The 22,381-nt window shown below is 42.0% G+C and overlaps 1 protein-coding gene across 1 annotated transcript in view; it reads left to right on the top strand.

Annotated features, from left to right (window-relative positions):
* Positions 1-22,381, top strand: part of LOC122544377 (uncharacterized) — an 83,687-nt gene that overhangs the window by 45,154 nt on the left and 16,152 nt on the right. Inside the window, exons 6-8 of the mRNA XM_087982841.1 lie at positions 6,089-6,228; positions 12,077-12,139; positions 18,774-18,936. Coding sequence (XP_087838967.1) covers positions 6,089-6,228; positions 12,077-12,139; positions 18,774-18,936 — 366 coding nt within the window. The remainder of the gene's footprint in view (positions 1-6,088; positions 6,229-12,076; positions 12,140-18,773; positions 18,937-22,381) is intronic.

Below are 22,381 nucleotides of genomic sequence, written 5' to 3'. Positions count from 1 at the left end.
TTAGTCTGTTGTTGTTCTCCCTCGATAGCTAGAACAACTTTCCTCAGATAAGGAAACCAAAACTGCATACAATACTCCTGATGCGACTTCATCAAGGCTCTGTACAACTGTCGCAACACAGCCCTGCTCCTGGACTTGAACTCTAGCAGCGTGAAGGCAACATTACATTTCCCTTCTTGGCTGCCAGCTTACATTCTGTATCGTAGGATCTTCTGGCTAGATACAGTAAAGGAGGAGGTGCATTATTACTTAAGGTGTCCGTTATGACAGTAAGGAGGGAGGGAGTGAATGATACATCCCCAACAGGCAATACAGGAGCAAATGTGTAGACAATTCACTGAGGTGTGTAATGATAATAATAATAGCCTACCTTTATTAGGGATTTCAACTTCCCCAAGTTAATTGGTATAGTCATAGTGTTAAGGATTTAGAGGGACAGATTTCTTAAAATGCATTCAGGTGAGCTATTTATGTCAACATACAATACACAGAGAGAATTTGGTGTCCAAGTCCGTTGCTGCCTGAAAGTAGCCGTGCAAGTACATAGGGTGGTAAAGAAGGTGTATGGGGTGCTTGCCTTTATTGATCGGGGAATTGAGTACAAGAGTCAGGATGCCATGTTGCAGCTTTATAAGATTTTTGGTAAGGCCACACTTCAGAGTGTTGCATTCAATCTATTCGCCACATCACAGGAAGGATGTGGAGAGAGTGAAGGAGAGGTTTACCAGGATGGGTGCTTGGATTCGAGGTTATGAGCTATAAGGTGAGGCTAGAAAAACCAAGGCTATTTTCTCTGGAGCGGCAGAGGCTGAGGGGAGATTTGATAGCAGTCTATAAAATTGTGAGATGCAAATATAGAGTTGATGGGCAGAATCTTTTACCCACAGTTGAAATATCTAATTCTAGGGGGCATGCACTTAGGGTGAGAGAGGGAAAGTTTAGAGGGGATGTGAGGACCAAGTACTTTGCACAGAGAGTGGCGGGAGTCTGGAATATGCTGCCAGGAGTGATGCTAGAGTTAGATACAACAGGATCATTTCTGAGCCTTTTAGATAAGCACATGAATATGCAAGGAATGGAGGGATACAGGCCAAGGGCAGGCAGAAGGGATTAGTTTAATTTGGCTTCACGTTTGGCAGAACACCATGGGCTGAAAGGCCCATTCCTATGCTGTATAATTCTGTGTCCTAACACGTAGAAAATCGTGCAGTGCTGGACCTAATTCTGGGAAATTAAGCCAGACATGTGTTTGAGGTGGCTACGTGATAGTGACCACAGCACAGTACGATTTAACTTTGTTATGGAAAAGGAAAACGGTAGTCTGCAAATGGGGGTTTTAGATTGGAGGAATGCATATTTTATTAAAATAAGGCAGGAGCTGACCAAAGTAAACTGGACACAGCTACTTGTAAGAAATACTCCAGCAGAACAATGGGGGTACATTCAAAAGCATTGGGAAAGTACAGGTCCAATGTATTCCCTTCAGGTGAATAAAAACCAATCAACACAGATGCTGTAAATGAGAAACAAAAACTGAAACTGCTGGAAAAGCTCAGCAGGCCTGGCAGCATCTGTGAAGAGAGCAGATCTGAGGAACGGTCACTCGACCCGAAACATTAACTTTGATTTACCTCTACAGATGCTGTCAGACCTGCTGAGCTTTTCCAGCAATTCCTGTTTTTGTTTCCTTTAGTAACAAACCCAGAGAGCTCTGGATGTCTAGGAATATTCAGCACTGAGTGAGAAGGAAAAGACAGACTTTTATCAGATACAAAGGGAACGAATCAACAGAGGCCCTTGTGGAGAATACCAAGTGCAGGGAGGAACTTCAGATGGCAGCTGGAGAGCAAAGAGTGAGCATGAACAAACACTATTGGGTAAAATTAAGTAGAACCTAATTAAGGACTAAGGGGTGATCATGCAAGGAGTGAAAGGGCATAGGTAGGATTTTAAATGAGTATTTCACAATTGTCTTCATTTGGGAGACAGAGGATTGATGCATAGAATTTGGTGAAAGGGACTATGAAGTTCTTGAGCTAATTGACACCCTGTGGGAGGTGAGGAAGGAAATTACAGGGGATCTGACCCATATTTTTAAGTCTTCTCTGGTCATTGGGGAAGTATCAGAGGACTCAAGGACAGCTAATGTGATTCCAATTTTCAGGAAGGATGCTAATTTAGGGAATTACAGTCCAGTGAGTCTCACATCAGTGGCAGGAAAATTACAAGGAAATTCTGAATTAATAATTACTTACTTATTATTATTTCTACTTGGAGGGTTAAGCTTTCATCAGGGATAGTAAGCAGTATTTTGACAGAAAGACATCATGCCTAACAAATTTGATTGAATACTTTGAGGAGATGATCAAGTGTGTACCTGAGAGTGGTGCAATTGATGTAGTTTATATGGATTTCAGGAAAGCTTTTGACAAGATCCCACATGGGAGACTGATAAAGATGGTTAAAGCACATGGGATCCAGAGTAACTTGGCAAGATGGATCCAAAATTGGCTTTGTGACAGAGGGTGATGGTAGAAGGCTGTTTGTGTGACTGGAGGTGGTGTCCATTGGTATACCACAGGGATCAGTACTGGGTCCTTTAATACTTGTGAGACATATAAACAATATAGATGAGAATGTTGGGGCATGAGAAATAAATTTAAAGATGACATGAGATTGGTTGGTAGGTTAATAGTGTGGAAGAAGATCTTAGATTACAGGAAGCTGTAGATGGTTTGTCAAATGGGCAGATCAGAATCAGATGGAATTTAACGCCAAAGAGTGTGAGATGATGTAGTTTGTAAGAAGTAACAAGACAAGGGAGTTCTGAATGAATGGCAGAACACAAGGAGGCTCAGAGGAATAGAGAGATCTTGGGGTAGTTGTCTACAGATTCCTGAAAGCAGCAGGAGGACAGGTTAATAATGTAGTTAAGAAGGTATATGGGACACTTGCCTTTCCGATGGTATAGATTCTACGAGGTCACGTTGGAGCTGTAAGAAACTTTGGTTAGGTCATAGCTGGAGTACTGAGTGTTGTTCCATTCTTCACACAATATGGAACACTAGCATAAGGGTTTGCATTAGCTTTGTGTTCTGCAGATGCCTAGTTTAAGCTCACCTGTGATTACTTCTGTTTCACAGAAATGATTATCCTTAAATCTACAAGGACTAATGACATGGTGGACTTGGCTAATGACCGGCATTTGCACACCACACAGTTGTACACTGCATACATTTTACTTGCATAATGTGTGGTTGCAAATTAGGTAAAGCTATATGCTGCAAGTGTATGATTGAGGCAATTACCCCTTAAAGGGCCTCTGGTTGCTCAGGAGTTCATCTCACATTTTTGACCAGGAAAAGTATGGACTCTGCCCACTGAGGGTCATATCACTTTCCATTTGACAGTCCAACCAATGATAGATCAGATGCCTGATTGTTCACAGTGCATCTCCTGTCTGATAATCTGCTAATCCCCTGCCTGCTTGCATGGAATGATTATGGTCCACTGCCCAGAGTAGAACCTGACCCTGACTGCCTCAAGCAGGTCACTGACTGCACCCAAACTCTTGACTGACTGTACTTGGATTCCCTGACTGATAGTAGGAGCAGCACCCACGCCTCTCCCACCTCCCAATTTGACTGAGGACTACTCTCCTTCAAATTTGAGACATGGTCACTTCGTTTATGCACATGCAGTTTGTTTGTAGTGAAGGCTGCTGCAACATTCTGTAGGTGTGAGAGACTGACCTAGCACAGTGCCACACAGCTACATGTCCACCCTTTTGACTGATGACTGCTGACAAGTAGAACAAATTGTCTGGCTTTGTATCTACACTCAATAGCAAGTCATGGTTTCAGTACTGTGAATGTTTACAATGCAGCTGAAGTGGAAAAAGCACAGAAAGGCAAAGTAAGGCGAGGGAGGGCAGGGTGCTGGGACATCCACATAGGCACAAAGTGAGTGAACACTAATGGGGAAAGTGAGCAGATCAGAGCTGGATGCCTGTCCCTAAGTGCCAGATGTCTTTACAACTATTTCAATGATAGATGTTGGTGTTTTCCAAAGCACAGCTTGGCAGTGCAAAGCATACTCTAAGTGGTTCAGAGTGGTCTTGAGGGTGCGATGAGGCTGGTAAGCGTGAAGTGCCAATGTTTGTGAATGCGTGGTTAGTGCGATCACCGCTCATACAGTCATAGAGTCAAAGAGATGTACAGCACAGAAACAGATCCTTCGGTGCAACTCACCCATGCTGACCAGATATTCTAACCTAATCTAATCCCATTTGTCAGTATCCAGCCCATATCCTTCTAAACACTTCCTAACCATATACTCATCCAGATGCCTTTTAAATGTTGTAATTGTAACAGCCTCCACCACTTCCTTTGGCAGCTCATTCCATACAAACCTCTATAAGGTCACCCCTCAGCCTCTGACGCTCCAGGGAAAGCAGCCCCAACCTATTCAATGTCTCCCTGTAGCTCAAATCCTCCAACTCTGGCAATATGCTTGTAAATCTTTTCTGAACCGTTTCAAATTTCACAACATCCTTCCAATAGGAGGGAGACTAGAATTGCGCACAACATTCCACAGAGCATGCCCTGAGATATTGGTGCTAGCTGTCTGAGATAGAGGTCCAGAGGTAGAAGCAAAAAGCTGGAGTTGCATGGTAGCTCCTCTGACTTTCATGTCATAAATTCTCAGCACCTAGTTTCTATCCAGCGGGTGGGATGATAGAAGAATGCTTTTTAATGAGGTGAGATTAATTCATATTGAGGATGATAATGAGTGATAACGCCAGTTAATAGGTCTCTGGCCACTCACTAGTGAGAATCTCTTCTCGACATCTTGGATGTCCAGGGAGAATGCAATATTTCGATCATCAGGTGGGCCCTGCTCAACATCTGATCTAATTTTCACAAATTTCTTGCTGCAGCCCACACCTTTCAGGGCGTGTAGATTCCATCCAAAGATTCTACAAAAGGGTTTGGATAAGTTAAGCAAAGCTGGCTATAATTTGGCAGATTATAAAAATGGAAAATGTGAACTTGTCTACTTTAGCAAGAGGATACAGAATCAGCATATTAGTTAAATGAAGAGAGATAGCAAAACCTTGGGAAATAGAGGGATCTGGATGTCCTGCTAGAACTCAGTATGTGAGTACATCAAATGTTTAGGAAAGGAAATGAAATGTTACTTATTGCAAGGGGAATGTGAAAGAAGGCATGTTTTGTTACAGTTGTATAGAACATTGGTGAAGCCACATCTGGATACAGTTTTAGTCTCCTTATTTGAGAAAGGATATAAATGCAGTAAGAGCGGTTCAGAAAAGGTATACTCAACCAATGCTTGGGGTGGAAATTATCTTCTGAGGAAAGGTTGGACAGGCGGGGCCTGTATTCATTGGAGTTTGAAGAATGGAAGGTGACCTTATTGGGCATCTTATCAGGGTGGAGCTGAAATAACATTTACCCTTGTAAATAAGACTGGAATTACTTAAAAACAAGGAATCTTCCATTTAAGATAGAAATGAAGAGGACTTAATTTTCTCAGCATGTTTCAATTAGGAGGTCATAAGTCTTTAGAACTCTCTCCCCCAGAACACTGCGGAGGTATAGTAAATAGATTCTTGAATAGCAAGGGAATCAATTTTTATTGAGGCTAGAATGTGATGTTCATCCCATTAATTGTTTAATTATGATCGTATTGAATGGCAAAGAGGGCTAATAGGGCCAAATAGCCTATGGTTGCTTCTAATTCCTATGTTTGTATGTTTGCATGCAGTACTGCAAGAGAGCTGAAGGAGTTGTTAACCTGAGGTTACAGCTCCTTTTGAGGGTGGCATGCTATCACTGACAGAGCCTCATCCAAAACAACATTCCTCTTCTTCAACTTCAAAAGCAATGCCATTGAAAATTCTTTTACATATTGCACTGCCAGATATTTGTGAAGAATGTACAGTACACATTTGAGACAAAGTAAAGACTGTTCTACCCAGCTCAAATAGTTATAGCTACAGCTTTCAGTGTATATAAGTTGGACAAAATTTCATTGCGTTTAATGGGCTTTCCTTTTCGCTTCATAGAAATGGCAGCATCATTGTTGATCATGACGTTATCATCAACATGACCAATCCAGCAGAGCTTACTCCAGAATATCTCTCTGAGACAATTAAAGACATTGAAGTCAAACTGAAAGAAACAACTTGCAACAATGCAACACAAGGTAGGAGTCAAACATGAAATCCCAATGGGTAAAAGATGCAGCTCTTTAAAACTGTTGTATAAAGATAGTTTCTATCCAAAACCACTACTATACATGTTCCAGGAGTATTGAAATTGTGCAAAGAGAGTACTGTAATTTTTAACAGCTGTTGAACCTGTCCAACATAAACAGGGACAAGTAAAATTTTCACTTCCTAAATCAGAAATCTTCAGCTTCAGTAAATACAGTGGAATCTGTTATGCTGGGTGATCTTTAACACCATGTTGACCACCAGGTTCAAACCATTGTTTAACAATACACAAGGCTGCCATTATACATCAGACTTGCTGTGGGAATGCAGAGGAGGTTGTTTCCTGTATCTAACTTAGTGCTGCACCTTCCCCTTGTGTGATTGATGGGTAATGTAGGAGAAGATTCATTGGTATCTAACCCGAGCTGTATCCATTCGTAAGGTCTAGGAGGATGGGCATTGAGAAGGGATATAAGGAAAGTAGGAAAGGACTTAAGCAAAGAATTAGAAGAGCTAAAAGGGGGCATGAGAACTCATTAGCAAACAGGATCAAAGAGAATCCCAAAGTTATTTATGTATACGTGAAAAGCAGAAGGGTAGCTGAGGAGAAGGTTGGCCCTCTCATGGGCAAATGAGGGAATCTATGTGTGAAGCCAGAAAAGGTAGGTGAGGTCCTAAATGAATACTTTGTGTCAGTATTCACCAAAGGGATTGGTGAAGGATGATCTCAGGGAAGGGAATATTGAATTTCCAAGCCAAGTTGCTATTAAAAAGGAAGAGGTGCTGTGTTTCTTAAAAAGTATTAAGGTAGGTTAGTCCCTGGATCCAGATGGGATCTATCTCAGAGTATTGAGGGAGGCAAGAGAACAAATTGCTGGAGCATTGATAGACATCTTTGTATTTCTGTTTGGCCACAGATGAGGTCCCAGAGGACAGGAGATGAGCCAATGTTGTCCCATTGTTTAAGAAGGGTAACAGGGATAATCCAGGAAATTACAGGCCTGTGAGACTCACATCAGTGGTAGTGAAATTATTGGAAAAGATTCTTAGGGACAAGATGTATATGCATTTAGAAACAAATGGACTTACTAGTAATAGATAACATGGTTTTGTGCGGAGGATTGTCATGCCTCACTAACTTGAAAGAGATTTTTGAGGAGCTGACGAAGATGATTGATGCGGGAAAATGAGTGATGTTGTCCACGTGGACTTCAATAAACCTTTGTCAAGGAACCTCATGGTAGACTGGTATCAAAAGATGCACAGTATCAGGGGTGAGCTAGCAAGATGAATACAGTACTTAGTCATAGACTTAGTCATAGGAGACAGAGGATAGTGGTGCAAGGATGCTTTTTGGAATGGAAGGTTGTGACTAGTGGTGTTCCACAGGGATCAGTACTGGGACCTCTGCTTTTCGTGGTCTGAATGATTTGGAGGAAAACGTGGGTGGTGTAATTAGTAAGTTTGTGGATTATACAAAGATTGGTGGAGTTGCAGACAGTGAAGAGCATTATCAGAGGATACAGCAGGATATGGGTAAGTTGGAGACATGAACAAAAAGAATGGCAGATGGAGTTTAATCCGGACAAATATCTGTTGGTATGGACGAGTTGAACTGAAAGATCTGGTTCTGTGCTGTACATCTCTATAAATGTGAGGTGATGCATCTTGGAAGGTCAAGTACAGGTGGAACTTATACAGTGAATGGTAGAACTATTAAGAGTATTGATCTGTGTACGCAGATCCATAGATCACTGAAGGTGGCAGCGCAGGTAGATAAGGTAGTTAAAAGGTCGATGGCATGCTTACCTTTATTGGAGGCATTCAATATAACGATAGACAAGTTATGCTGCAGCTTTATACAACTTGAGTTAGGCCACGCTTGGATTATTGTGCACAGTCCTGCTCACCACACTACCAGAAAGATGTGGATGCTTTGGAGAGGGTACAGAAAAGGTTTACCAGGATGTTGCCTGGTATGGAGGATTTTAGCTATGAAGAAAGATTGGATAGACTGGGTTTGTTTTCACTGGAATGCAGGAGGTTGAGGGGCGACCTGACAGAAGTTTATGAGATTGTGGATAGCATGGATAGAGTGGGCCGTATGAGGCTTTTTCCCAGGGTGAGGGGTCAACTACCAGGGGACGCAGGTTCAAGGTAGGTGGGGGGATGTTTAAAAGAGATGTGTGTTGCATGTTTTTTACACAAAGGGAGGTGAGTGCCTGGAACATGTTGCCAGTGGAGGTGGTGGAAGCAGACAGAATAGCAGCATTCAAGAAGCACCTGGACAAAGACATGACTAGGAAGGGAATAGAGGGAACCGGATCCTGTAAGTGATGACAGTTTTAGTATGGAAAGGCACATTTTTTACTCTATCTCAAATAAGTACTATGCATTCTCTAGGAATATCTGGCAGACTAGTGTGAAAAAGCATTTCCAATATGATCTACGTTAACTGTTGAAAATGAAATTAAACCAAATTAAACCGAAACTGCATTAGGGCAGTATCGTAACATTAAGCAAATCGAGGCATGATGTTGACGTTTTTCGGGCTGGTCTTATCAGGATTGTTATGCAAGGAATCCAATTTAGAAAGGGAAGCCTATTTCGTACAGTAAAACGGATGCTGATTGGAGCTGTTAACTGTCAATCTTAGTAACTGAAAAGACTTTGATCAGATCGGTCGACTCTGACTTGTCACAGTGTTGCCATGGGGACCCAATCTGCCTGGGCTGAGGTTTTCCAGCTAACCAAGATTCAACAGTTAACACTAAAATAAAAAAAAAACTGCGAATGCTGGGGATGAAACAAACAAAAACAGAGAAGCTCAGCATGTCTGGCAGCATGTGTGAGGAGAAAACAGAGTTAACGTTTTCAGTGCCAGACCTGCTGTTTCTGTTTTTGAAGGCTAGCAGTTCCTGCTGCAATTCTACGTCAGCTGTGGTCCAGTCAGCACCCTCCTCTCAGGCTAAATTAGTGTTTCCAAGTTTTGATCCTGACATACAAGTCTGGAGGGGTGCAAAACGAAAAGCATTGACTTTGTGTCTCTTTTTTTAAAGTGATGTTTAAATTATGAACAAGCAAATAGTTATTAAGGACACAATCATTAAAGATTATGTATCTTTGCAAGAATGTATACCTATTAAACATTTGTGATGAAAATTCCAGTTAATCAGTTCCTAGGCTGCCACCAGTGACTAAATCAGGGTGTGTCTACATCACTGTCACTCCAGATGCATAGATATGTCACGGCATGTCCAATCAGAGCCATAACAGCTCATCAAAATGTCCAAAGCTGAGAGTTTGTGTTCTGTTTGGTTATTTGCCATTATAGACTCATACAGTCATAGAGATGTACAGGACGGAAACAGACTCTTCAGTCCAACTTGTCCATGCCGAACAGATATCTTAAACTAATCTAATCCCATTTGCCAGCACTAGGCCCATATCCCTCTTAACCCTTTCTATTCATATACCATTCAGATGCATTTTAAATGCTGTAATTATATCAGCCTCCACCACTTCCTCTGGCAGCTCATTCCACACCCCCCCACTTAGGTCCCTTTTATATCTTTTCCCTCTCACCCTAAACCAATGCCCTCTAGTTCTGGACTCTCCACCCCAGGGAAAAGATCTTGTCTATTTATCCTATCCACATCATGATTTTATAAACCTCCATAAGGTTACCCCTCAGCCTCCAATGCTCCAGGGAAAACACCCCCAACTTATTCAGACCCTCCCTATAGCTCAAATCCTCCAACTCTGATAACATCCTTGTAAATCTTTTCTGAACCCTTTCAAGTTTCACAACATCCTTCTGATAGGAAGGAGACCAGAATTGCACGCAATATTCCAACAGTGGCCTAACCAATGACCTGTACAGCCGCAACATGACCTTCCAACCTCTGTACTCAATACTCTGGCCAATAAAGGAAAGCATACCAAACACCTTCTTCATTATCCTATCTATCTGTGACTCCACTTTCAAGGAGCTATGAAACTGCACTCCAAGGTCTCTATGTTCAACAACACTCCCTTAGACCTTACCATTGAGTGTGTAAGTTTTGTCCTAATTTATTTTTCCAAAATGCAGCACCTCACATTTATCTAAATTAAACTCCATCTGTCACTCCTCAGCCCATTGGCCCATCTGATCAAGGTCCCATTGTACTCTGAGGTAACTGTCTTCGCTGTCCACTACACCTCCAATTTTGGTGTCATCTGCAAACTTACAAACTTTATCTCCTATGTTCACATCCAAATCATTTATATAAATAACGAAAAGTAGTGGACCCAGCACCGATCCTTGTGCTGCACTACTGGCCTCCAGTCTGAAAAGCAACCCCCCATCACCACCCTCTGTTTTCTACCTTTGAGCCAGTTCTGTATCCAAATGGCTAGTTCTCCCCATATTCCATGAGATCTAACCTTGCTAACCAGTCTCCCATGAAGTACCTTGTCGAATGCCTTATTGAAGTCCATATAGATTACGTCTACTGCTCTGCCCTCATCAATCCTCTTTGTTATACATTCAAAAAAACTCAATCAAGTTCGTGAGACATGATTTCCACATGCAAAGCCAGGACGACCTAATAGAATGAGAGTTTAATATGATTTTATTTCTTGCAACTCCATTAGATATGCAGCTTGGAAAAATTACACTTCAGCCCATCAAGTTTGCACCAGTCACCAAGCAACTATCGATTCTAATCTCATTTCCATGACTTCGCCCATGACCTTGTTTGGGGGTGTGGCATTTCAAGTGCCCACCTAAATACTTTTTAATTGTCTTGAATGTTTCGTCTCGACCACCCTTTTAGGCAAAGAGTTGAAGGTACTTCCCACCCTCTGGGTGAAAATCATTTTCCTTAAATCCTCTGCTGTTCCTTAACTGTGTTCCATGGTTATTGACCTTTCTATTAAGGGACAACGTGTCTTCTTATCTACTCTACCTATGGCCCTCATAACTTTGCACACCTCAATCAGATTCCTCAAGCCTGCTCTGCTCTAAAGAAAACAATCTCAATTCATCTTGTTTCTCTTCATATATGAATTACTCCAGTCCCAGGCAAAATCATGATGAATACTTTCTGCACCTTCCCTGGTACAATTACATCCTTCCTATAATGTGGTGACCAGAACTTCACACAGTGTCACAGAATTACAAAATCCTTACAGTGCAGAAAGAAACCATTTGGTCCATCACATCTGCACTAACTCTTGAAGAGCACCCCACCCGTCCTATTCATAATCCCAAATTTATCATAGCTAATTCACCTAGCCTGCACATCCCTGGACACTATGGGACAATTAATCCTGGTCAAACCAGCTAACCTGCAAATCGTGGACTGTGGGAGGGAACTAGAGCACCAGGGAAAAACTGATGCAGACCCCGGAAAAATGTGGAACTCCACACAGATGGTCGCCCAAGGTTTGAATCAAACCTGGATCCATGGCACCGTAACAATTGAGCTACCATGCAGACCACCAGCTGTGGTCTATATAACATTCAACTGTTTTTGCAACCTCCACAGTGGTTGTGAGTCATAGACTGCGAACTGTTGGTGTATCAGGAGTTCTATTTGGTATCTTACCTGTGCAGAACCATAAATGAGGAAATATTTGTTGGGACAATGTAATGGAAACTTAGATCTCTGTGTTCTGTGAGGGTCTGGTGGCACAGTGTGGAGGGAACATTTCTGTGTTAATATACTAATGCTAATATAATTTCTGCACCAAAATCTGAATACTCTTGGTCCAGAAGGGTTTGAGTATGAACTATCCTCTGATACTTTGTAATGAGAAGTGATTCACATAATGTTGTCTTTGAAACTCTAGATAACAGCACTGGATTCGTATTTGACTCTGGCCATGTAAAAGTTGAAGAACCAGTTGTAATTGGTAAGAGATGCATTTGTGGTACTTTCCTGTTACAATATCGGTGATGTGGTCCGAACAAAGAATAATCTGTTCGGGATATAACATCTTTTAACCCTTCTGACATTTTAAAGGAACTTTTTTCCACTGGGGGATTGGGAGTGTAGGGCATGAAGATATAAATCAATTGACAGCAGGAACTTAGAGAAGAAAATTTTGAATATATTTTCTGCTATGACTTGCTATGATCTTGAATGCCGTTCTGCACTAAGGAAGCAAATGTGATCAATGATAACTTTTAAAACAAACTGGGTGAACATGTGAAAGAAGAAACTGAATTTATGCAGAAAGAGCTGGGCAATGGGACTAATTGAATATCACTCTCTTCAGGGCACAAGGGGCTGAATAACTTCCTTCTATGATGGATGTTTCCATGATTCTAAACGTTTGGGTTAAATAGAGATCACAGCCCTGCAGAATGTGGGGAACAGTTACCCTGCAGTAATCGTCCAATAAGGCACGGTGGCACAGTGGTTAGCACTGCTGCCTCACGGCGCCAGAGACCCGGGTTCAACTCCCGCCTCAGGCGACTCTCTGTGTGGAGTTTGCACATTCTCCCCGTGTCTGCATGGGTTTCCTCCGGGTGCTCCGGTTTCCTCCCACAATCCAAAAATGTGCAGGTTAGGTGAATTGGCCATGCTAAATTGCCCATAGTGTTAGGTGAAGGGGTAAATGTAGGAGTATGGGTCTGGGTGGTATACGCTTCGGCGGGTCAGTGTGGACTTGTTGGGCCGAAGGGCCTGTTTCCACACTGTAAGTAATCTAATCTAAGAGGGCCTCCAGATGCTGTAAGAGGAACCCTCACCATAACTCATCAAGGTGTAAGATCCAACTCATAGATTTGCTGCCACCACCCTTGTAGTGATTGTAACAAGGTCAGCCAGATGGATCTCATAAAATAGGAGTTCCCTAATTGGGCATTTAACCTGCTTCAGTCAGAGAGTTCTAGCTGACAGATATAAGTAGGGGTATCAGAGGTTCTGTTCACTCTGAGAGCTGGCTCTGAGGAAGCTGGACCAGTACGGTGCATGTGAAAATAAAGAATGGCTCGGTGATGGGATAACAGCCGCTGTGGAATTATTTCAGTGGCAACGAGAGAAAAAAAGCACATTCCTGACGAAATTCATTCACAACGATCACCTTTAAGCTGAGATAAGCATTTCTGGCATCATGCTGTTATTTGGGAAGCTTGACTCATTTGACCCTGCCATCAAAGACTGGGGCCATAATAGGGAAAGGATGTATTATTCTCTCTGAGTGAATAACACTGGGACAGATGAAAAGCAACTGACAGCTTTTGGACACACAGCTTTTTCAGTTATTAACAGCCTAATGTTTCCTGAGACACCAGATACTAAAACATTTCAAGAGTTGATGGATTTAGTTAAGGAATATTACGACCCCAAGCGTTTAATTCTGAGACGCTATCAATTTTACTCAGTAGATCAAGAACCAGGGGAATTCATGTTGTTATTTTTGATTAGGTTAAGAAGACTGGCAGAGACTTTGGTTTAATTTTTAATGAGTGGCTGAGAAACCCTTTGGTGTGTGGAATTAATGATGTAACCATCAAATGCACCTACCAGCCTAACTGGACTTCAAACAGGGGGACCACAATTGGCTCTGTCATAAGAAAATGCAGCAAGTACCGCATATGAGTTACAGGGCATGCCGTTGGTAGTGGACACCTTCTTCAGGATTACTGAGTTTGGGCGACACCACTTGAATGAACGCCATTGCATAGCCTCATTTAGGACATATCCTGAACGGAGGGACTTTTCAGCCCACAGCAAAATCCCAAAACAAAGTTAAGCCTTGGACAAACGGTTAACAGTTTCTATTGGATCCAGACCAGCAACCCATTGTAGTTGCTATCGATGTGTGGACTCAACACAGCTAAAAGAGACACACTTAGCTTGAATTGAGTAAGAGAACTCATAGACCAGTATCCAAGAAAGTGCACATCCTGGAAATCCCACCCATATCTGGTTTGGAACAGTTAAATCGCTTAGGAACATCCAAATAAACTGGTTAACGGAGGTTGACACAGGTGTGGCTGTATCGGTGATTGCAGAACCAGTCTTTAGCAAAATTCGTTCTGGATTCCATAAAACCTATATCAAGAAACATTTACAGATTAATGGTACAACTTTGGTTCCAGTCTCTTATAAGAACTGGTTCAGTTACCACTGGTTGTAGTAAAACCTCGGGCCCAAACCTGATGGAGTGGAATTGGTTGAGAAAGATTTACCTTGGTGGGCTCAACATTTTTTGATTAGAAAATGGCTGCCTGAGTGAAGTCCTAATTAAATACCCAGACATTTTTCAGGAAGGTCTGGAGACTATTGAAGAAACGAAGGCCAGCTTGCACGTTGACCAGGAAGCAATTCCACAATTCTGCAAGGCCCACCCAATGTCATTTGCCTTACGTGCAAAAGTAGAGGCAGAAATCAGGAGGTTGAAAGCAAAGGATGCATCAAATGAGTACAGATTGTGGAATGGGGAGTATCTGTCATAGCCATTGTGAAGCCTGATGGGTCAGTCCACCTTTGTGGCCTTTTCAAACAAATAGTAAACTGCTTCCCGCACCTGGATAAATACCCAATCCCCCAAGAAGACTTAAAGATAAAGCTGGCAGGGGGCTGTCCTTCATGAAGCTGTATATGATGAGATAGAGTAGAGGAAAGAGATTGGGTTGTAAGGGGTATGGTATAAAACAAGCTCTCCATTAATGTCAACAAAGTGAAGGAAATGGAGTACTAGGGCACGCCCATGTCGCCATCAATGATGCTGAGGTAGAGATCAGAGTGGTGCTGGAAAAGCACAGCAGGTCAGGCAGCATCTGAGAAGCAGGAAAATCGACGTTTCGGGCAAAAGCACTTCATCATGTCCATCCCTGATGAAGGACTTTTACCCGAAATGTCGATTTTCCTGCTCCTCGGATGCTGCCTGACCTGCTGTGCTTTTCCAGCACCACTCTGATCTAAACTCTGGTTTCCAGCATCTGCAGTCCTCAATTTTGCCTGAGGTAGAGCTGGTCCAGAGTTTCAGGTTCCTGGGACTGATGATCACCAACAATCTGTCCTGTTCCCACCCACAACAATACAATGGTCAGGAAAGCACAGCAACATCTCTACTTCCTCAGAATGCTAAGGAAATTCAGTGTGGTTTGGCAATTGCTCTTCCCAAGACTGCAAGAAACTACAGAGTCGTGAACATAGCCCAGTCCATCACACAATCCAGCCTTCCACCCATTCACTCCATCTATACTTACCACTGCCTTGGGAAATTAACCAAGATCATCACAACCCACTGTCATCCCATCATATTGTCTTCCAGAAGATATAAAGTCATAGAGTCATAGAAACATATAGCATGGAAACAGACCCTTCGGTCCAACCCGACCAGATATCCTAACCCAATGTAGTCCCACCTGCCAGCACCCGGCCCATATCCCTCCAAACCCTTCCTATTCATATACCCATCCAAATGCCTCTTAAATGTTGCAATTGTACCAACCTCCACCACTTCCTCTGGCAGCTCATTCCATACACATACTACCCTCTGCGTCAAAAAGTTGGCCCTTAGGTGTCTTTTATATCTTTCCCCTCTTGCGTACACGGATGAATAGATTCAAGAATAGCTACTTTTCTGCTGTTATTAGATTTCTGAATGAACAAAGAACAAAGAAAATTTCCAGCCCAGGAACAGGCCCTTCAGCCCTCCAAGCCTGAGCCGATCCAAATCCTCTGTCTAAACCTGTTGGTCAATTCCTGAAACTGTATGGGGAGTTTCCTGCATGAAGCTGTATATGATGAGATAGAGTAGAGGAAAGAGATTGGAGGAAAGGAATGCAATTCCTGCATCCCTCTGCTCCCAACCTACTCATGTATCTGTCCAGACACATCTTAAATGAATCTACCGTGCCTGCCTCTACCACCTCTGCTGGCAACGCATTCCAAACGCCCACTATCCTCTGTGTGAAGTACTTGCCGCATGTATCCTCCTTAAACTTTCCACCTCTCACCTTGAAAGCATGACGTCTCATTATTGAATCCTTCACCCTGGGAAAAAGCTTGTCTCTATCCACCCTGTCTATAACCTTCATGATTTTATAAACCTCAATCAGGTCCCCCCCTCCTTTTTTCTAATGAAAATAAATGAACCTCTCAAAGTTTAAATTTAATGTTGATCTCACTCTCTGTGCACTTTCTCTGCAGCCATAAAATTGCATTCTTTGCCCTGTTCTATTACCCTATGCACTTTGTATGGTATGACCTGCATATACTGCACGCAAAACAAAACATTTCACTGTACCGAGGTACATGTGATAATAATAAATCAAATCAAATGCATGCCTGTAATTGCAGTTAGATGAGGATTCCCAGAAGTATGCTACAATTAATATCCATAAGGGTTTGTACCAATATACAAGATGTCATTTGGGGTATCACCAGCCTGTGCCATTTTTCAGTGGCATGATGGAAAACATTTTATAAGATCTACCCCAGGTCATCATTTATCTGAATGATGTTCTAAAAAGGAAGACCAAGAAAAAGCATTTAGAGAACTTTGATATTTCTACAAAATGGGCATATACCTTTGAAAGAAATATGTGTTCCAGGCACCACAAATGATCTGCTTAAGCTACAGAGTCGCCAATACTGGGCTACACCCATTGGAAGATAAAGTGAGGGTGATCAAAGGTTCCCTGACTCCCACATCTGTACTGGAGCTTAGGTCTTTCCTTGGATTGGTAATTATTACAGAAAGTTCAGACATAAGCTTGCCTCCGTTCTGGCACCATTACATCTGCTATTGAAAAGGGATCAGCCTTGAAAATGATCTCGGAGTCAAGATGTAAACTTTTAGGGAAGTGAAGAAGCAGCTATCATTGTCTAAGGTGGTGGCATACCGCTGTCCCAAGCGAGATGTGGTGCTGACATGCAATGCTTCCCCATACAGTTTCAGGGATTCAACATTAAATTTCAGTTACATATGGCCCAATGGAGTGGAACACCCAATAAGGTATGCTTCCTGGACTTTCAGTGATGCAGAACGCAAATACTCTCCGATAGAGAAGAAATGTTTGGTGATTATCTTTGGTGTGCAAAAAATCCATCAATACCTCTATGGACATAAATTTATAATAGTAACTGACCAGAAACCCCTGCTAGGGCTACTCAAAGAGGACAAGGCTGTGCTGCCCACAGCTTCAGGTCAAATTCAGCGGTGGGCTCTCATCCTAAGTGAATATAATTACAAGTTGGATCACTATCCAGGAGGAGAAAGTGAGGTCTGCAGATGCTGGAGATCAGAGCTGGAAATATGTTGCTGGAAAAGCGCAGCAGGTCAGGCAGTATCCAGGGAACAGGAGAATCGACGTTTCGGGCATAAGCCCTTCTTCAGGAATCTTCAGGAATCTTCGGGCTTATGCCCAAAACATCGATTCTCCTGTTCCCTGGATGCTGCCTGACCTGCTGCGCTTTTCCAGCAACACATTTCCAGCTCACTATCCAGGAGGCCAAGTAATAAATGTGGATGCCTTCAATATCTCCCACTGGCAGATACACTACTAAGGGAGCCAGCACTGAAAGAATGCATTCTGGTTTTAAATTTTCTTGACACCCTTCTGGTCACCACTGACAATATAAGACTGTGCATAGAGAAAGATCTGCTCCTGGCAAAACCAAAAGCTAGTGGTGATGAGGGAAACTAAAGAGCCATCATAACCAGAACTAAAACCTTTCTGGGCCCAGCAAAACCAGGTCACCGTGCAGCATGGTATTTCATGGGGAGCAAAGATCGCCACAACTAGATACTGACCGAATTCCAACAGGGTCATCCGGTGGGGGTGGTCCAAAATGAAGATGTTGGTGAGATGTTAAGTCTGCTGGGGCAGTGCTCAGAGTGCCAACAAAGACAAAAATGGCCTCCCCCATAGTTGTAACGTTCTCAGTATTTTCTGAGAATTGGAGAAAGCTTCTGGAATCAATGTCATTGATCTCCTCAAAATATTCTGAAAGTTGATCTGTTCATTTAATTGTAAGGCCTATGGACTGGCTGACTTGCGAACTGAACTAAAGGTCTTTCAATGCTCTGCAGCTAATAATTGTATGGTCCTGCTGACAAGAAACCAAAAGTGCTGTGAGAAATGAGTAATTCTACCCTTTTAGTTTGGACTCATGGTCAACCAGGTTCTTTGCTATCTCTTTACTCACAATTCCTCTGTGTGTTTGGGATTAAAGGGGATAGATTTAAGTCAGCACAGTAGCTTAGTTGATAATAATTTTGTCACTGACTGTAAGAATACACTTAGCCTTTAACAAATGTTTAAGTTTTGAGCTTATTGAAGAGACTTGATGAAAGTCTCTTTTGTTCTACATAGCAATAATGAAAAACAAATTGACCATTTTATTGATTATATAAATGTTTATTCTTTTGGCATGGCTCTTGGAGAAGTGGACCTTGATTTTCAGTGCACTCCTCCCAGTAATGTTATAACAAATTAGCTCTCAAAGTATTTCTTGTATAAATGTACAATTTTTAGTGTGTTTGAGATACATTTTAAAAAAATGTACATTTTTGCAATCAACAGGTGACTGTGCTTCACAGGTTCCTGAGAATTTAGAGCAATATTATAAATTGACTGTGACCAATAAAGGAGCCATATGTGCTTCGGTCTGCAACGAAGCAAGAAAGGACTCACTGAAATGTGGAAATGGAAAATGTGGAATGACAAATAAGGGAGCCAAATGCTAGTAAGACTGAGCAATCAATTAAATCTGCTTCACTATTTTTATATACGTTTACTGCCACAATGTAGTGCACTTTAATATCATAATGAAGGAGTGTTAATGCTGTCATAAGTTCCATTAAATCAGAACTCCACCTGCAGATTTAAAAGATCTAACAAGGAGACGGGCTTTCCTCCCACTGTCCTGTGTCAATATTTATTCCACAACTCACACCAGATTTTCTGCCCATTACCTAAAAGCTGTTCTGGTTCTCACTGAGAACATATTGATCATGTTCAGAACAGAATCAGAACATGCTTCTTTTGTCGAATTTAAAAGAAACCCAAAACTATTTATTCTGTTTTCCATGGGGCATCAGGTTTACAACACCTCTCTCAAGAGGACCAAGACAGACAAATCTCTCTTAAAGGCATATATTATCACACCTCACACTTAAAAAAACCATCAATGTACAAAGATAGCTTCATTTTCAAACCGTTTAGTCTCACGCTGTTAGTACTCTACATTTTATATATATACATTACATTAATCCTTAAGCATGCAAACATGTAAAACTACAGTCCATCTGGGTCCATTTTTTCTGCCACCAAGCAATAGACAATAGACAATAGACAATAGGTGCCGGAGTAGGCCATTCTGCCCTTCGGGCCTGTACCACCATTCAATATGATCATGGCTGATCATCCTTAATCAGTATCCTGTTCCTGCCTTATCTCCATAACCCTTGATTCCACTATCCTTGAAAGCTCTTTCCAACTCTTTCTTAAATGAATCCAGAGACTGGGCCTTCACTGCCCTCTGGGGCAGAGCATTCCACACAGCCACCACTCTCTGGGTGAAGAAGTTTCTCCTAATCTCTGTCTTAAATGGTCTACCCCGTATTTTTAAGCTGTGTCCTCTGGTTCGGCACTCACCCATCAGCGGAAACATGTTTCCTGCCTCCAGAGTGTCCAATCCTTTAATAATCTTATATGTCTCAATCAGATCCCCTCTCAGTCTTCTAAACTCAAGGGTATACAAGCCCAGTCGCTCCAGTCTTTCAGCGTAAGGTAGTCCCGCCATTCCAGGAATTGACCTCGTGAACCTACGCTGCACTCCCTCAATAGCCAGAACGTTTTTCCTCAAATTTGGAGACCAGAACTGCACACAGCATCTCTGTCTTCTTTCATCAAAGTCATGACAACACCCCTACAATTACGTTCTCTCGTCCTGCCAAGTGTATAATTTTCAAATTGAATTGCTATTACAACAAATTCCATCGAAACAGGGTGGTATTTTTATCCTTAGTTTTTTCCAAATATATTAAGTGACTATGATCTGTATATACAATTTTCTCAGATACATCACTGGCAACGTAAATGTTGAAGAGTTGCAATGCCAACACCAAAGGTCTCTTTTCAATAGTGGAATATTTCTTTTGATGAATATTCGACTTTCTGGAAAATACACAAAAGGTCTTTTTATCCTCCCATTGTATTCTTCACTGCCACCTACACCACTTGCATCAATAGCCACCTTGAATAGCTTGTGTAGTAAGGTATGCTAACACCGGAGCAAAGGTCAACACAGCTTTCAGGCTGTCAAATGCTTTTGACACTCCTCCATCTACTCACATTTTCTGCACTTCTTCTGTAGATCACTCAACGGAGCAATCACACTGCTAAAATTCGGCTATGGGTTTTCCATAAGAACCACTCGTAGTACTTCCCTCTTCGTTGACAGAATGGGAAACTCCCCAGTAATCTTTGTTTCCACGTCCCGTGTGAAATGGTATGGCCCAGGAACATGACTTGGGCTTTCCTGAACTCACTGTTAGCCAGGCTGATCACCAAGCCTGCCTCCTGAAGTTGAGAGAGTAATTCTGCTGGATGCTGAAACTGTTCCTTCCATATGTAACTAAAAATCACCAGATTATTTATGTACATGATACATTTGGGTCATCCCAAAATGACCTTATTGGTCAGTCTTTGAAATGTAGCTGGCGTATTCTTTACATCAAATGTAAACTGTAAACTGGTGAAGTTTATTTGGTTTCATGAAAACCTAAATTTCCTTCATTTCTTCAGATAAAAGTATCTGCCAGTATCCTCTGAGCAAGTCCAACTTAGAAATATGAGTTGCTTGTCCCATATTCTCAGTACAGTATTCAAAATGTGGAATAGGATATGAATTGGATTTTCTAACTGCATTTACTTCATGATAGTCCACACATAATTGTTGGGTGCCATCTGGTTTTGCCACCAACTTCAATTACATTGTCTCTGAGCATGCTTTCAATTTGTTTTTCAATGCCAATTTTAGATAGTTAAGTCCATAAGGATGTTGCTTAACTGGAATAGCATTTCCTATATCTACATCATGCGTAGTCAATTGCATACTTCCCAGCTTATTACCACACATCTTTCCATGTGATCATAATAACTTTCACCTTTCTTCTGGAAAGTAACTCAATAGTTGTGCTAAATTTTGAGAACTTCCTCATTACATTATTTAATTTGAGGAAGGTAAGGGAGGTGATGGCCTAATGGTATCACCGCTAGATTATTAATCTGGTGACCCAGGTATTGTTTTGGGAACCAGGATTCAAATCCCACCATGGCAGATGGTCAAATTTGAATTCAATTTTTTAAAAAATCTGGAATTAAGAGTCTAATGATGACCATAAATCCATTTTGGCTCATGAGCATCCTACCTGGTCTGGCCTACGTGTGACACCAAACCCACAGCAATGTTGGTGACTTCCCTCTGGGCAATTGGGAATGGGCAATAAATGCTGCCTGGACAGCGATGCCCTCATCCTGGGAAAGAATAAAGAAAAACAATCAAATTCAGATTTGGTTCTTCACTCTGAGTTGTAAACAGAAACACATTCTCCTTTAACATAGAACATAGAACATTACAGCGCAGTACAGGCCCTTCGGCCCTCAATGTTGTGCCGACCTGTCATACCAATCTGAAGCCCATCTAACCTACACTATTTCATGTACGTCCATACACTTGTCCAATGACAACTTAAATGTATGTCCATATGCTTGTCCAATGACGACTTAAATGTACTTAAAGTTGGTGAATCTACTACCATTGCAGGCAAAGCATTCCATACCCTTACTACTCTCTGAGTAAAGAAACTACCTCTGACATCTGTCCTATATCTATCGTCCCTCAATTTAAAGCTTGCCCCCTCATGCTCGCCGTCACCATTCTTGGAAAAAGGCTCTCCCTGTCCACCCTATCTAACCCTCTGATATCTTATATGTCTCTATTAATCACCTCTCAACCTTCTTCTGTCTAACGAAAACAGCCTCAAGGCCCTCAGCCTTTCCTCGTAAGACCTTCCCTCCATACCAGGCAACATCCTAGTAAATCTCCTCTGCACCCTTTCCAAAGCTTCCACATCCTTCTTATAATGCGGTGACCAGAACTGTACACAATACTCCAAGTGCGGCCG

Source organism: Chiloscyllium plagiosum, unplaced genomic scaffold, assembly GCF_037043375.1.
Source record: "Chiloscyllium plagiosum isolate Xiang-an unplaced genomic scaffold, Cpla_swu_hap1 HiC_scaffold_44, whole genome shotgun sequence".
NCBI lineage: Eukaryota > Metazoa > Chordata > Chondrichthyes > Orectolobiformes > Hemiscylliidae > Chiloscyllium > Chiloscyllium plagiosum.
This window is presented reverse-complemented; position numbering and strand designations above follow the sequence as displayed.